The sequence below is a fragment of the Mchenga conophoros genome, linkage group LG12 (genome assembly GCF_057382185.1).
Source record: "Mchenga conophoros isolate Kocher_MC1m ecotype Shallow Benthic linkage group LG12, M_conophoros_male_GT1.1, whole genome shotgun sequence".
NCBI classification, from domain to species: Eukaryota; Metazoa; Chordata; class Actinopteri; order Cichliformes; family Cichlidae; genus Mchenga; species Mchenga conophoros.
The window spans coordinates 6,112,702-6,127,178 of NC_140537.1; the positions used below are offsets into that span (position 1 = coordinate 6,112,702).

Genomic DNA, 14,477 nt, shown 5'->3' on the forward strand with positions numbered 1-14,477 from the left:
AAATGCAGACAGAAAATCAGGAATTGATATCAAAGATTATGATGCTTTTAACAAAGCTTATTTAAATACAGCTGGTGTACGTGCTGTTACTGTGCTGAATGGCAACTACAAAAGTGGGCAGGGAGGAGACACAAGCACAGAATTCAGATATTCGTGGGTACCTGATATTTCCTGCTGAGTCACCAGTCCCCTGCATCAATAGGCCCTTTTGTTGCCACTGATGGTCACAATGATGGAAGAGCCAAGGTCCCTCACTGTCACACACACACACACACACACACACACACACACACACACACACACACACACACACACACACACACACACACACACAGATGCCCACTATGTTGAAGTTTTACATCCCAGCTCAGTGACTTTGAACCTTCACCAGATCATCACTGCCTTCTATCAAAGGCCCGGGCATCTTCCCAGGAGAGCTCAAAAGCACGATCCACATTAGAGCTGCAGTCATGAACATGAGGGAATTAAAGGATACTATAATAAGGAAGTTTTTGTTTACACGTGCTCAGCATCAGTTCAGACTGTGAGCTCAGGAGTGTAACGTTGGTGCTTTGTTGCCCCCTAGTGATTAAAATGTCTCTCTCTGTCTGTGTTCATGCATTCATCAAATAAAATACGAAAGTTAAAGTGAAAAACATCATCTTTATTCAGATTTTTGATAATATTATTATTATTTATTTAAACTACATGATTTGTGGAAAGGCCTGGATCAAAATCAACATCAAAATGATCTGAAAAGTGGCTCGGCCGGTCTCTCAGTTCAGCTGTATCTTTGCTCCACTTCTTTAAAATATAACATTTTGTTATATTTAGACTATAAACTTTATTTTCTCAATTTTCTTTAAGACCTGTTTGTCTCATTAGAAACTACAGGGGCAAATGGACACAGATTTTCAAGAATTTTGTTCTTTTTTCAGCTATGAGCTTATTTCAAAATTAGTTGTTTTCAAAAATCTTCATCTCCTTATTAAAACTGTGACACATCTGCTTCAGCCCTGAGACATTTTCCCACAGTGTTCAGGTGTGTTTAGCTACACATTCAAGCATATTCAAGCAAAAGGTTTAGATTTTATAGTGAACGTGGTCACATAAAATTCAATTTTGAGCACAGTCTGTATATAAAAGATAGAGGTATGTGTCATGGAATTCCTTTTTTGATTGTTGGCTGGTATTTTGAAGAGTTGAGGTGAGCTCTTTGAACCATCATTCTCACAACTATACAGCTTAAAAGTAAGGCAAGATAAAGCATCCCTGCTTTAATGTTTATTCCACTACGAAGCTTCTTTGGGCTGCTGCTTTACTCACATCACTCAATCAACATGTTTGGTTTGGCCCAGTGTTTACATGGGAAGCTATAGGTGGGCTATAATTTACAAAATAAGTATCATGTTATATTTAATAAGACCGAAAACTAGCATTTGTGGACATCAATCGAGGTAATAGAGTGTACTTCAGGGTCATTTTCTCATATACATCTATACAATCTGCCTAGCCTTTACAGCCAGAGTGGGCGCCCCCTGCTGCCCCCAGGAAAAAACTGCATTCGAGAAGTTTCGTCACTCATGACGTGTGATTAATTCAGTGCATCAACTCTGGAAATGTTTGACTGAAATCAGTGTGACTTATTAAAAAGGAATTTTGCATTCCAAACAACAAGTCCGATGATATGTGACAATAATTTGCTACAGTGCAAATAGTTCTATTTAAAAGTCACTGTTTTCCAAATTTGCAGATAAATAAATAAATCCAATCAAATTCATAAAGCTAAATAAAATATCAATTTCTGCTCACAGTTACCATTGTTCGGTAACTTTAGACAATGGCAACTCTTCACTGACCCCTGTTTGATAATAATTTGTGGGGGAAACGAGACCAATGGAAAGTAGTTTAAGGTGATTTAAGATGACCCGGCGATGTCTGCACTTGGGATCTGTTCCAGACAGGCAGCTTGAGCAGCAGCACTGGAGGCGCCTCCTGTGGTGTTCGGAGCTGTTGAGGCTGCGGTCCCGCGGGTGGGTGTCCTGTACTTTGCAGGGGCGTGGTCCTTCGCCTCTGTCTCCAGCCTAGATCAGGACCAAGGCTAGAGACCGCTCTGCACAGCACTGAAACATAGGAGCCCCCCCCCCCGTAAAGTGCGTAAAGTGCGTAAAAAATACACACTTTACGCATATTTTTGCCACTAATATGATATTATCCCGTCTTCCCACACTGCGGTGGCCGGGGGGGGGGGGGGGGGGGGGGGGGGGGGGGGTGACTGCAGCACCACCAAAACACACTCTGGGAAAAGCTCTATACATCGATCCCATTTCCCATTCTGCTGCGACAGCGCAGGAAAAAAAAATACTGCAGTGAACGCCACAGATAAGTGCATAATGAATGTGCTGTAATTCAGATTACACCTGTGTCTGTGTTTGTGTTACGATGTGTTTATCCGGGTGGCACTAAGTGCGATCAGTAGTTGGTAACTTGAAAAGAAAAAGTTAGATTTTAATGATCTCAGTTCGGGCACGGACAGCAAAGACCGTGCAGAAACCTGCTCGTCGTTGAGTGTGATTTTGTTGAGCTGGAGCTGCAGGGCGGAAAGGAGGAGATGCATGAGTGACTTCGTGTCTCCCCAGAGGGTGGAGGCTTTCTGCAAAAGCTTGCAGGTTTCCCCTTGTCTTCTGTTGTTGCTGCGTCAAATGATGCGCCGGCGCCTTCCCTATAAAAGCACCTGTCCCGGGCAGACATCACTCGCATCTCACTTTCTCTCTCTCACACACACACTCATCCTGTCACACTCGTGAACTCCACACACACACACTTCCCTGTGCAAAGCAAAGGCATCGGCCCAATTCAACCGAGGTGAAGGAACCATGAGTTACTCCAGCGAGATTTACAGCAGCTCCTATCGGAAGATCTTTGGAGATGCCCCCCGCTCCGGTCGCGTCAGCCTGGGTAGCAGCAGCCCGTCCCGCCTGCACTCCGCGGGATACCGCAGCAGCCACCGCACCTATGGTTCCCCCTCAGCGATCTCCTCCACCACCACCTACCGCCGGACAGCGGCCCCCGGCCGGGTCTTCTCCTCCATGCCGGACCACGCGGTGGACCTGACCCAGTCCACCGCGGTCACCAACGAGCTCAAGATCATCCGCACCAACGAGAAGGAGCAGCTGCAGGGCCTCAACGACCGCTTCGTGTCCTTCATCGAGAAGGTGCACAACCTGGAGCAGCAAAACAAAATCCTGGAGGCCGAGGTCACACTGCTGCGCCAGCGCAACAGTGAGCCTTCTCGCCTGCACGAGCTCTACGAGCAGGAGATCCGCGAGCTGCGAGCGCGCGTGGAGGAGCTGACTCACGAGAAGAGCCAGATGCACCTGGACTGCGTGCAGATGAACGACACCCTGGAGCGCATGAAGGAGAAGTTCGAGGAAGAAAGCAGGCTGCGAGAGGAGGCGGAGAACACCCTGAAGGGCTACCGGAAGGACGTCGACGACGCCACCCTGGCGCGCCTGGAGTTGGAGAAGAAAGTGGAGTCGCTCCTGGATGAGATCGCCTTCCTGAGGAAAGTCCACGAGGAGGAGCTGCAGGAGCTCCAGGCTTCACTGCAGGCCACACAGGTACACGTCCCACGGGGGTCTGACGGCCTGCCCGTAGACACGCAAGGATTACACCCGCCGACGGTCAACTGGTCAGAAATGCGATTAACCACTAAAGCCACAGAATATCACCAGAAACACAGTGTTACCCACGAACACAGTTGGTCTCCAGGCTTGAGTGTTTTTACACTTCATAATCACCTTAGTGGCCACAAACAAACTACAACAGAGGAAGTTGTTGATTTGTTGCACTCAACACAACAACAAACCCTTTTTTCTTTCTTATTTTTGTGAGTAGTTCGGGAAAGCAGTGACCTACAGATGTGTTAGGATGTAAAAGTCTGTCGGCAGCCGTCTTTTCTACGTCGCTTCGACGTGCTGAACGGCGCGCACATGAAAATTAATGGCACTGCAGTTCCGTTTCAGCACCACGCGCTGTCCTCCCTCCCGCTCTGAAAGCAGGAGAGTCGCGAGCGTCCCTGCGGTGTCCCGCGCGCTCCTGTGCTCACGCCCCCTCGTGCCAACTTAAAGCTGTTTTTGAAGTGTCTGTTTTTCGGTCGTTTCGTGTAGAGAATTGCCCAGAAAACTGACTGACATTATGAAAGTGCGACAGCGGAGAGATAAGCTACCTGCTTTGCACCAAGGTCAACTATAAAGTTCATGTAAACTACTGTAAGGCCCGCCGTTAGCTTGCTACCATTTCCTAAAAGAGAGGGGGGGAGAGGGGGCGGAGGGGGGAGAAAATGCGGAGAAATAGCGCAGGGGTGTGGTCGTCCCAGGCAGGACAAACTCTAGCGCTTGTTTCGTGTAGGTTACATATTAACGTGATAAACTGCCTTCATGGGGCAGTATGGCGGTTCAAACCATTTCCCACTTTGTTCTAACCACGTGTGACGCGCATAGCTCGAGTTTATGCGCAAGAGTGAGTTATTTTCATGTTTATTGGGATGTTATTTATGTCCCGCTGTCGACAGAGCAAGATAAAAAGAAGAAAATTTGCGTGAAACTTGTCTTTATGTGAAGCGACGTCCTTTGCGAGCTTGTGCTTATTAAGTTAGTCACGAACTGGTGGTTGCTAGGTAGATTTCTCCAGGGGTTCTCATTTCCCCCCCTATGGGGAATTTGAGTACCATAAAAGCCATTGACAGCACAGCTTTCTGCAGCAGAGATGTCTGAGTCAGCAGTCCATTCATCAGCGCCGCAGCTCATCAGCACACCGCTCACCTTAAACATTTATGTTGCGGCGCTAGAGAAGAGGGTAGTTTAGCTGCAGCACAAGCGCATTAACATGCATTAACAGTATTCAGTATTTAAAAGAAATTCACAATGACACGCTGATATTTTCATCAGGTTAATAGCTACAGATAAGCCAGAGTTAGAATGGCTTTGTTTGTCATCCACGGTGACAGTGATTTCAGCAGTTTGTTGTTACAGTCACCACTTTTCAAAGAACAGACATCCAATCAGAGAAACACTAAGATTTACCCACTGAGAATTAAAAGCATAGACTTTTCCAGCAAACAAACAAGCTGTGTTTGTGGAAAATGATGGTTCCACATTATATAATAATATGGTTGATCGGGATCAAAATGAACTTATAATTCTTAATCAGTGAGCTAAAATAGTTTTTGAAATGTACACAGCTTATAATTGTGCATCTCTTAAATATAAGGATGAGTGATTTAAAAAAAAAATGCTACATTTTATTTACAGTTGTAAACTCAACATATACAGTAAACACAAACAATTTTTACTTTCTACTTTTTTCAATCAAGGTGTCAGTGGAGATGGATGTCAGCAAACCTGACCTGGCTGCAGCCCTGAAGGACATCAGGGCCCAGTATGAGAGCCTGTCAGCTAGGAACCAATCCCAGGCAGAGGAATGGTACCGCTCCAAGTTTGCCAGTGTGACTGAGGCGGCTGCCCGCAACCAAGATGCCATCAAGCACTCCAAGGAGGAGCTGAGCGAATACCGCAGACAGGTGCAGGCCCGGACCCTGGAGATTGAGGCCCTCAGGGGCCACAATGAAGCTCTGGAGAGGCAGATTGCAGAGATGGAAGATCGCCATAACAATGAAATTGGTGAGATGCAGGTATGTAAATAATTGTATTTTTTATACCTTTATTAAGCTAATTGTTAGAAACCTTAAAAAAGACTTTACCGTATTATTTACAGACAAAAACAACCAAAAAGTAGCTAACAAAATTGAGGAGTTAATAATAAAAGCCATAGGTCACATAAGGCTAATGCTGGCTAATATGTGCATGTGTCTGTTTGTGCATACAGGATACCATTCAGCAGCTGGAAGGTGCCCTGCGTAGTACGAAAGGAGAAATGTCTCGTCATCTACGTGAATACCAGGACCTACTGAATGTTAAGATGGCACTGGATATTGAGATTGCTGCGTACAGGTCTGTAATATTACAAACAGAACAGCAGTCATCATTTTGGCAGGTGGAACTAAGCTGAAAACATACATACAATAATAATAGCACAGTATGTTATAAACCTAGGTGTGACAAAGGACCCGATGCACACAACGTTGCCGAAGGTTCAATGTTTATTTACAGTGGGGGGTTTTCATATCGCCACACCTTTGGTTGTGCAGCTTTTCAGCTGATGTCTCAAGCACAGCATAGATAGCACACACAGCACACCAGTAGGTCCCGGTGTCCTACTCAAAAGAGAGGGCATGATTATATGATGGGGGTCAGCCGTGTGGGTCAGGCTCCCCTGACACCACACCACAAACTCGCTGCTCCATCCCTCCAACCATCTGTGCCCCTGGCCTTTGGACTACCTTGAACTTATAAGGCTGGAGAGCCAGTTACAACCGTGGGGGGTGATCTGGACATTGGCATCCTTCATGCGATGGAGCCACAGCAGCAGGGTGTGATCTGGAGAGAAGGTGAATGGATGGCCCTAGAAGTAATAAGGAAGAGAATCGACCGCCCACCGGATGGCCAGGAACTCCTTCTCCATGTACCACTGCCCACTGTGCTGGCCTCCCGTTCTGACAGTTTCCTGCTGATGTACACGACGGGGTGATCAACCTCCCCCACCCTTACCTGCTGGGATAACATGGCACCCAGCCCTCTGTTTGAAGCATCAGTGTGTAGAATAAAAGGGAGGGAAAAGTTAGACGTGTAGAGCAGGGGCTCAGGGACTCCAAGACTGCAGCCACCTGCTGCACATGCTCTGCCCAGGTGTCACTGTGGATGATGATGTCATCCAAATAGGTGGCAGGATATGCAGCGTGCAGACGCAGTACACCGAGGCACTGGAAGGTGGCGGGGCGTCCGAACACGCTGAAGGGCAAATTGGTACAAAGCATACGGAAGGGGAAGGGGAGTTTTTTTCTCCTTTGACTCTGCAGACAAAGGAATCTGCCAGTAGCCTTCCCTGACACCAGACCCTGAACCCGCTGCTCCACCCATCCCCTGCAGCTGAGTGACAAACCACACCCTGCCACACTAGGAAAAACAGTGTTTGCAGATCACAGCAGAAACAAAATTACTGTTCCAAGTGAACTTGTGATCTTCGCCTATGAAACCATTGCTTCAAAGGCTGAGACCCGGTCTGCAACCACTCGCACTCAGTTGCTGTCTTCAAGTGACTTTGGTGTGTCAAGATAAAGTCTGCTATGAGTTTGCATCTGTATCTTAGTCATTGCTAACCAGTTTCACTCAATCTGTCTGGGTTTATAAATTAGACAACACTTATTTGCAAACCTTTGCCAATCTGTCTGAGGGTGATTGCACTTAGGCTGTATCAGACTGTAATTGTTTGCAGACAAGTCACCTACCACCAAGTGACCTGTACAATCACTTCACGGTCGTAGGTGGACACCCAGAGACTGATTGGATGAGTTTGTTCTACACGCAACCTCTGAGGAGCAAACACAACTACTTCCAATCAGTCACGAAATGTAGAAAAATGTACAAGGCAATAAGTGATGTTTCCTAGTCACAAAGAGGTTGTCATCCTACTTTTACTCTGGCATGAAAGGCAATTATTGTAGGATTGGATGTGGCAGTTTCAAAATGGGACACAGCAGCCACTCTGGAGCTTTAGCTACGTGTCTCTCTTAGCTGATTTTTCTTTCAGTTTTACAACACATGACCATTGTAGCAACTGGTGTTATTTTCCACCATTTCCAGATACCTATAGGATGGAAATCATAAAAAAGTTATACAATACTTGTCGGCAAAAAAAGCTTCAATGCAGCTAGCTGGTGGTCACTTATCAAGAGCTTCATTCAACAATATATTTACTCTTTCGTTCATTGACTGGTTCTCAAAGTGACTGATAAGAGGTCAGCATCATAGTCTGTTTAAAAGAAAAATCTAAGCATGATCTCAGTGTGGTGCTTTGTCTTTCTCCCCTCCTGTTGGATTGATTGCACCATCTCGAAGTACAAAGGTATTGCATAAGGCAGCTGGTTCGCAAACAAACTTCAGCAAATATCTCTGCAACACAATACATAAATCTGTTTGAAATCATATCATAGATGTTAATTGTTCGCCATTTGTGTGCTTATTACTCCTTTATTATAAGAGTTTTGGAGTGAAACCACACTGTATCTTGTTTATTGAAGTGATTAATATAATGACAAGTGTTTATTATTGACATTTAGATTTTGCTCTTAAGGACACACTGCGTGCAAAATTCCACTTTATTTATATAAACCTTTTAAAAATGAGTAGGTGTAGGTCCCTCTTCTGTGGAACAAGTTCCCAGTTTGGAGTCAGGAGACAGATGCCTCGTCTACTTTTAAGATCAGACACAAGACTTTGTGTGACACAAAGGACCCGACACGTATACGCTGTTGCAGAGTTGGCGATGTTTTATTACAGTGCTTTATCTTTTCAGACTGCTTTGTGCAGCTTTGCAGCGGTCTTGTTCCCCTCACAGCTCTCCCCTCTGTTTCCTGCGGCCTCGTTAGGGAGAGTCTGATTACTTGAACAGCCCTAGCTGCCCTGACAGCCTCTCTGGCACTGCCCGCTGAACCACCCCTCCTCCTCAGCAGAGCCACAGACCACACAGAGACACACTTTCCTTTTTGATAAAGCATATAATTAAGGCTGGATCAGGTGACCCTGAATCTTCTGTTACTTGTGATGCTGAGGTCTTCCGATGGTGCACTGAGTGTTTCCCCTTCACTGACTTTTCACTAACTATGTGTTTATACACCACTTTGTATTTACTCATTAGTTATTATTAACCCTAGCTCTCTTACACAGTGTGTCTTTTGTCCCCTCACCCCCAGTTGGTGGTGGCAAATCGCTGCCCCCCTGAGTCTGGTTCTACTGAAGGTTTCTTCTTGTAAAAAGGGACGTTTTCCTTCCCACTATCTCCATAGAGGTGGTTGGGTTTTTCTTCTGTATTATTATAGGGTCTTTACCTTAAAATATACAAGCTACTGTTGTGATTTGGAGCTATATAAATAGTTGAATTGAAATTGTAGCTTAAACACATCCCAACATGATCCTGGGACATTTGCTTCATGTCACACGAGAGGAGTGCTCCCTCACCTACTTTCCTAAAATGTGATTTTAATGCTTTCACTAAGAGAAGTCAGACACTTCCAACTGAAATAAGATGATGTAAAACTGCAAAAGCACCAAAACAGACAGCAGAGGTGCTTCATCTGATATCACGGTGACATTAGATCCCTTCAGAGTGTCTATCACTGCACTGAGCATCTAAAAGTAGCACGTCCAGTGTAGGCGGTGACGTCACCTTTTGTCCTCTGTTTCTCCATCTGCACAGGAAGCTGCTGGAAGGCGAGGAGTGTCGCCTCAGCTCTGTCGGCGGCGCAATGGTCCAGTCTGGCTATCCCGGCTTTTCCTACATGTCCGCCCGCACCTACACTCTCGGCGCTTACAGGAAGCCCGGAGCTAAGCCTGAAGAGGAGGAGCAAGAGGAAGCGGAAGAAGAGGAGAAGGAAGAGGACGAGGAGGGAGAAGAGGAGGGTGAGGAGGGAGAAGATGGTGAGGAGGGAGAGGAGGACGGTGAGGAGGGAGAAGAGGGCGAAGAGGGTGAGGAGGAGGAGGAAGAGGAGGAGGAGAAGCCAAAAGAGAAAGAGGAGAAGAAGAAGGAGAGCCCCACCGGGAAGAACAGCAAGAGCTAAACTGCTTTTGTCATCACTGTCATCAATAACGCATTCCACGTTCCACGATCAGTCACCTATGGATCTGTTCATGTTCACATCATCTCACACAGACACACACAGACACACACACATCTGCACAATCCAGATGCCTCACACCTGTGTTTTTCAGTCTCTGTTTGCTCTGTAAGTGATTAGTTCAGTCTTTATTAGATGGAAAAGGAGATTTAGACTAGCTAGTACTACAGTAGCAAAAGAGTTCAAATCACTTCCATAAATCTGCTGTAGCTGTCACTACTCTACGTCACAGGAGTACAGAGAAAAGCGCAGGAAGCTAGCACGATGCCACCGAGTTTCACAAGTCTGAAAAGGGGAATGATCCGTCTTTTGACCAAGCAACAGCAAACGTGCCATTGGTAATTAATATTCACAGTAAGAGCAATCAAAACCTGTCAGCACACAGACTTTTAAAGAGAAACGCACAGATCCTGGAGCATGTGAAACAGCCAGTCCAACTTTACGGTGCTATTTGATTTTTACATTTAAAAGTTGGCGATTCCTGTAAGTTAAAGATTTTGTCATTGAATGAAGCGTCACCAGCTCATTCCTGAATGTCGCCCTGTTAGGCAGGAAATTTTCTGTCCTGACTGGAAGTCCCAACTCCTCATTTCACACGGCAGGTGAATGCTTCCTCTCCTTTCCATTAGCCGCTGCTTAGTTCTTCATTTCACCCCCTTTAATTTTCTCCCTCCTTCTTAACTGCAGCATAGCACAGTAATACTGGCAAACCTGGAACCTGGAAAAACATAAATGTACATGGGTGGAAAGGTAGATTGCTTCAGAGTCGCTGGGTGTGAAAATGTAGAGTTTCAATTGCTGCTGTATATATTTTGGGAATATAAGTCCTCCCTTTGATTGAATCATTTGTCATACACTTTATCTGATCATCTCACACACCAGCTTGTTTTCTTTCCCCTCACATAAACATGGTGGTGCTTTGGTTTCATGTAGCTGAAACAGGAAACAAGGTGAAGGTGAGTGTAGGTGTTAGGAGCAGGCAGGTGGTGCTGACGCTGACAGTCCTCAGCCAAGACTGCAAGTGTCTGTTAGAGTAGATTCTCCTGGGTTTATGGTTTATGTATACAGAGTCACATAAAAGGGCTATTTTCCCCATAACTTCTTCTATCACCTTCTGTCACTGTCCTTCATCATTTCTCTCCCTTGCTTTTATTATTTCTTTATTGACAAATGAATCAACCAACGGATATGAATGCATGGCCTGATTCTCGGAGCTTGAGTATCTGCTGGATGAGTAGATTTTTGCTTGTTGTGTGTTCAATTAAAAAAGAATTGCCTTAATCATAAATGAAAGTTAAAAGAAACATGTTTTCACCTGCAGCTCACTTGTTTCTGGGGAAGTAGAGGAGTGCTGACACTTTCCAAACCGTTCTGCTTTACAACTGTGACTGTACGTGCTGCTCTCTCATGCAGTGATGTTCCTCTCAAAGCCAAATAAAGACATTTATTAACCAAAAAGCATTTAACCACGTCTGTGTCTTCTTTATTCACTAAAAGCTAAGCACACAAACATTCATGCCTGTAGTTCTGAAGTTAACATTTTGTTTTATTTAATTTGGGTAACTTGCTAACATTTTTCTGTTGAAGATAAGGAAGTTATAACATGTTATACATATTACAGAAAATTTGTTACAGTCTTGTTTACGTTTTAAAAATTACATAAAAGCAACATATGAGTTTAACCCTTTAAAGCCATGAAATTTCAGGTGGGTGGGTTCATTTCTCTCTCCCTTCCTAAGTCTGGTTCTGACCGAGGTTTCTTCCTGTTTAAAGGGAGCTTTCCCTTCCTGCTGTTGCAAAGTGTTTGCTCATGAGGGACTGTTTGATTGTTGGGGTTTTCCAGAATACTGGATGGTCTTCATAAATAAAGTGCATTAAGACAACTGTTGTAATTTGATTATATAAAAATTCACCTGAATCAAACTGAAGAAAAAATCAGCAAGATAACTTGATAGCCACCTCAAAGGTTTTCTTGCTGCATACTAGCTAAACTACTATGGTGACAGTTAACAAATCAGGTACTCACTGCACTCTTGGTGTCACAGCTTTGCTCTGTTGCTCCTTAAAGGATAAAGACAACTTGAGTAATATACTGATAAATGGAACAAAAATAAAGCAGTTAAGAGCTCCAAAGTGTTTTAGCATCAAAACTTTTTCCAACACATCCACATGTACCAAAATATTATTGGACAAGTGCTAGATACACATAAGACATACTTATAGGTGCAGATAACTTAATCAACGAAACAGTTAATCAACATTAATCAGAATTTTTTTAAAAAATGGTTTCTTTAACTCAAAAAGGAAAAACTAAATAAACAAAATAGCTCTTGTTAAAATAGTTAAACAAAAGCAAATTAATTAAACTACTTAAATCTTATTCATTCAGTGGCAACCATGGATTCAAACTTATTTGAAGAAGTTTGTATTTAAAATGTATATAAGGAGTAAAATTAATGTCTGGAGTCTATATATATGTACAGTGCTTACTGCTAAAGCTGACAGTGACAAATTATGCTGCTGAAAAGGTTATTTGAAGTAATGAAATATGATAATTCCACTCACTGGAAAAGATGCTACCGATATGATGATCAACGACCCCCCTGCCACTGGGTAAGAGTCTCCTTTAAACGAACTTGCTCATACCTAAAACAGCCTATTAGGGGGAAAAAATGTTGTGATTTGGCGCTATATAAATAAAATTGAATTGAACTGAATTGTATTGAATTACTGTTAGTCTCCCTATCAGAATCACAAGCAACAGAGATCAGTTTTAGGATTAAAGTTACTTGCTTCCTTTCCTCTTGTGACAACAGAGGAGCCAAGTATTGTTGCTTGTTTGCTAACAAAGATCTTGTTTATGGAAATGAGCCTTAAAATTTAGCCCCAAACCAGGGGTGATTCTAGGCTTAAAATGTAGGTGGACTCAGCTCCCAATCATAATATCATACATGCAGTGTCTATCAATTAATATCAATGGAATATGCTGTTTGCAAATGTAATCAACCCTTTTTACATTTTCAAATCTCAATTTGATTAGATGAACATTTCAATATTGCCTTCAAAAGCAACCTAATTAGTTAGATGACCTGTTGTCATGGGTGAATAATTTCAGAGATTTCAATCTAATCCACCCGTTGTAAGGTGGAGCCTTTAGTTATCAAACCCAAGGCAAAGGCTCTGTTATTGAAGAGGTTAAAGAAAAATTTATGGTAAAGCAGATAAAATGAGAAACATGCACAGCATTATTTCAGTCTCTTAATCACACAGAGGCAGTCCACCAAATAATCAAGTGGTATTGTTCAGTGCAGAAACTAAAAAATCATGCTGCCACTCCACAGACCTGTACATGGAGGAAACTAGCAGAGTGTTTTTTATATTAAAGTTTCTGGAATCATACAAACCCGGCCTTTATTATGCAGACTCAGCATGGAGCATCACGAGAATAAATTTGTAGTCCGTCACATCAGTGTAGTGGCATCCATCCTGTTCAGCCACATTTAGAGTGATATGAATCCTGTAAAATGCTGCCATTCATATCAATATGCTGTGTGGAGGATGTCCACTGGTATTTTTAAGTAAGTGTACTACTGAAAAGCACGTAAAGCATCCATGAAATTCAGGAAAAACTACTTGTCTATTACAATGTTAGTTTTGCTATATTTCAGTTAAAATGTGTCTTTCTGCCAGCTAGTGTCAGAAAATAATACTAAAATACAATATTATTAATACTATTACTATAGTAATTTTTAGGAGTGTTCTGGTGAAATCTGGGGATCAAGCAACCACAAAAAGGGTCTGAACTCACCTATGCCCCAAACATTATGTGGCATGTTTTAACTTTGCAGAAAGGTTTGAAGCCGTGCTGAAAGAGATGTGAGCTATTAATGTCCCAAGGTTTATAAATTAAAGTATCACTCATGGAAACAGGTGGCACATAAAATGAAAGCAAATTAATTTCTGCAACAACCTCAAAAGCAATGCAGAAAGCCACAGAGTCCCACTGGAGTATATTCCTATTCCACTTTATGCTGAACAGTCACATCAGCTACATTTCCATCACAAATATGTGCAAATGTATAAAAATAGTGTATATGATGGATGCTAAAACGATGTGCTTAATGCCCCCCACCCCTCCGCGACTGACATTTGCTCCTTCTATGCCTGACACTGAAGCTGACACGTCATCGACACATCCCAGCTGACAAGGTGATGCTTTTATTGTTTACACATTAGCTGACACGTATGTACACATTATTTCTGTAACTCCATGAAAAGCCTTCCATTAAACCAAAATGCTGCAGCAAGAGTACCAACAGGGACTAGAAAGAGAGAGCATATTTCTCCCATACTGGCTTCCCTTCATTGGCTCCCTGTTAAATACAAAATTGAATTCAGAATCTGGCTTCCACTTACAAGATCTTAAATAATCTTATCTTAATGACCTTGTAGTACCATATCACTCTATTAGAGCGCTTCGCTCTCGCACTGCAGGCCTACTTCTTGTTCCCAGAGTATTTAAAAGTAGAATGGGAGGCAGAGCCTTCAGTTTTCAGGCCCCTCTTCTGTGGAACCAGCTTCCAGTTTGGATAAAGGAGACAGACACTATCTCTACTTTCAGATAAGGCTTAAAATTTCCTTTTTGCTAAAGCATATAGTTAGAGCTGGACCAGGTGACCCTGAATCC

At 43.4% G+C, this 14,477-nt stretch overlaps 1 protein-coding gene across 1 annotated transcript; it reads left to right on the forward strand.

Annotated features, from left to right (window-relative positions):
* Positions 1-2,726: 2,726 nt before the first annotated feature.
* On the forward strand, positions 2,727-11,248 carry neff1 (neuronal intermediate filament family member 1). Its single transcript, XM_085293468.1, has 4 exons — positions 2,727-3,620; positions 5,375-5,692; positions 5,887-6,011; positions 9,373-11,248. The coding sequence occupies exons 1-4, from the start codon at positions 2,877-2,879 to the stop codon at positions 9,731-9,733; spliced, it is 1,548 nt and encodes a 515-aa protein (XP_085149594.1). The 5' UTR covers positions 2,727-2,876; the 3' UTR covers positions 9,734-11,248.
* The last annotated feature ends 3,229 nt before the right edge of the window (positions 11,249-14,477 follow it).

What these genes read in the sequence shown, in the direction of transcription:
- neff1 (XM_085293468.1), top strand. Translation starts at nt 2,877, where the DNA reads ATGAGTTACTCCAGCGAGATTTACAGCAGCTCCTATCGGAAGATCTTT. An exon ending in CTTCACTGCAGGCCACACAG is followed by an intron (nt 3,621 to 5,374) that starts GTACACGTCCCA and finishes TTTTCAATCAAG; the next exon opens with GTGTCAGTGGAGATGGATGT. An exon ending in ATGAAATTGGTGAGATGCAG is followed by an intron (nt 5,693 to 5,886) that starts GTATGTAAATAA and finishes TTGTGCATACAG; the next exon opens with GATACCATTCAGCAGCTGGA.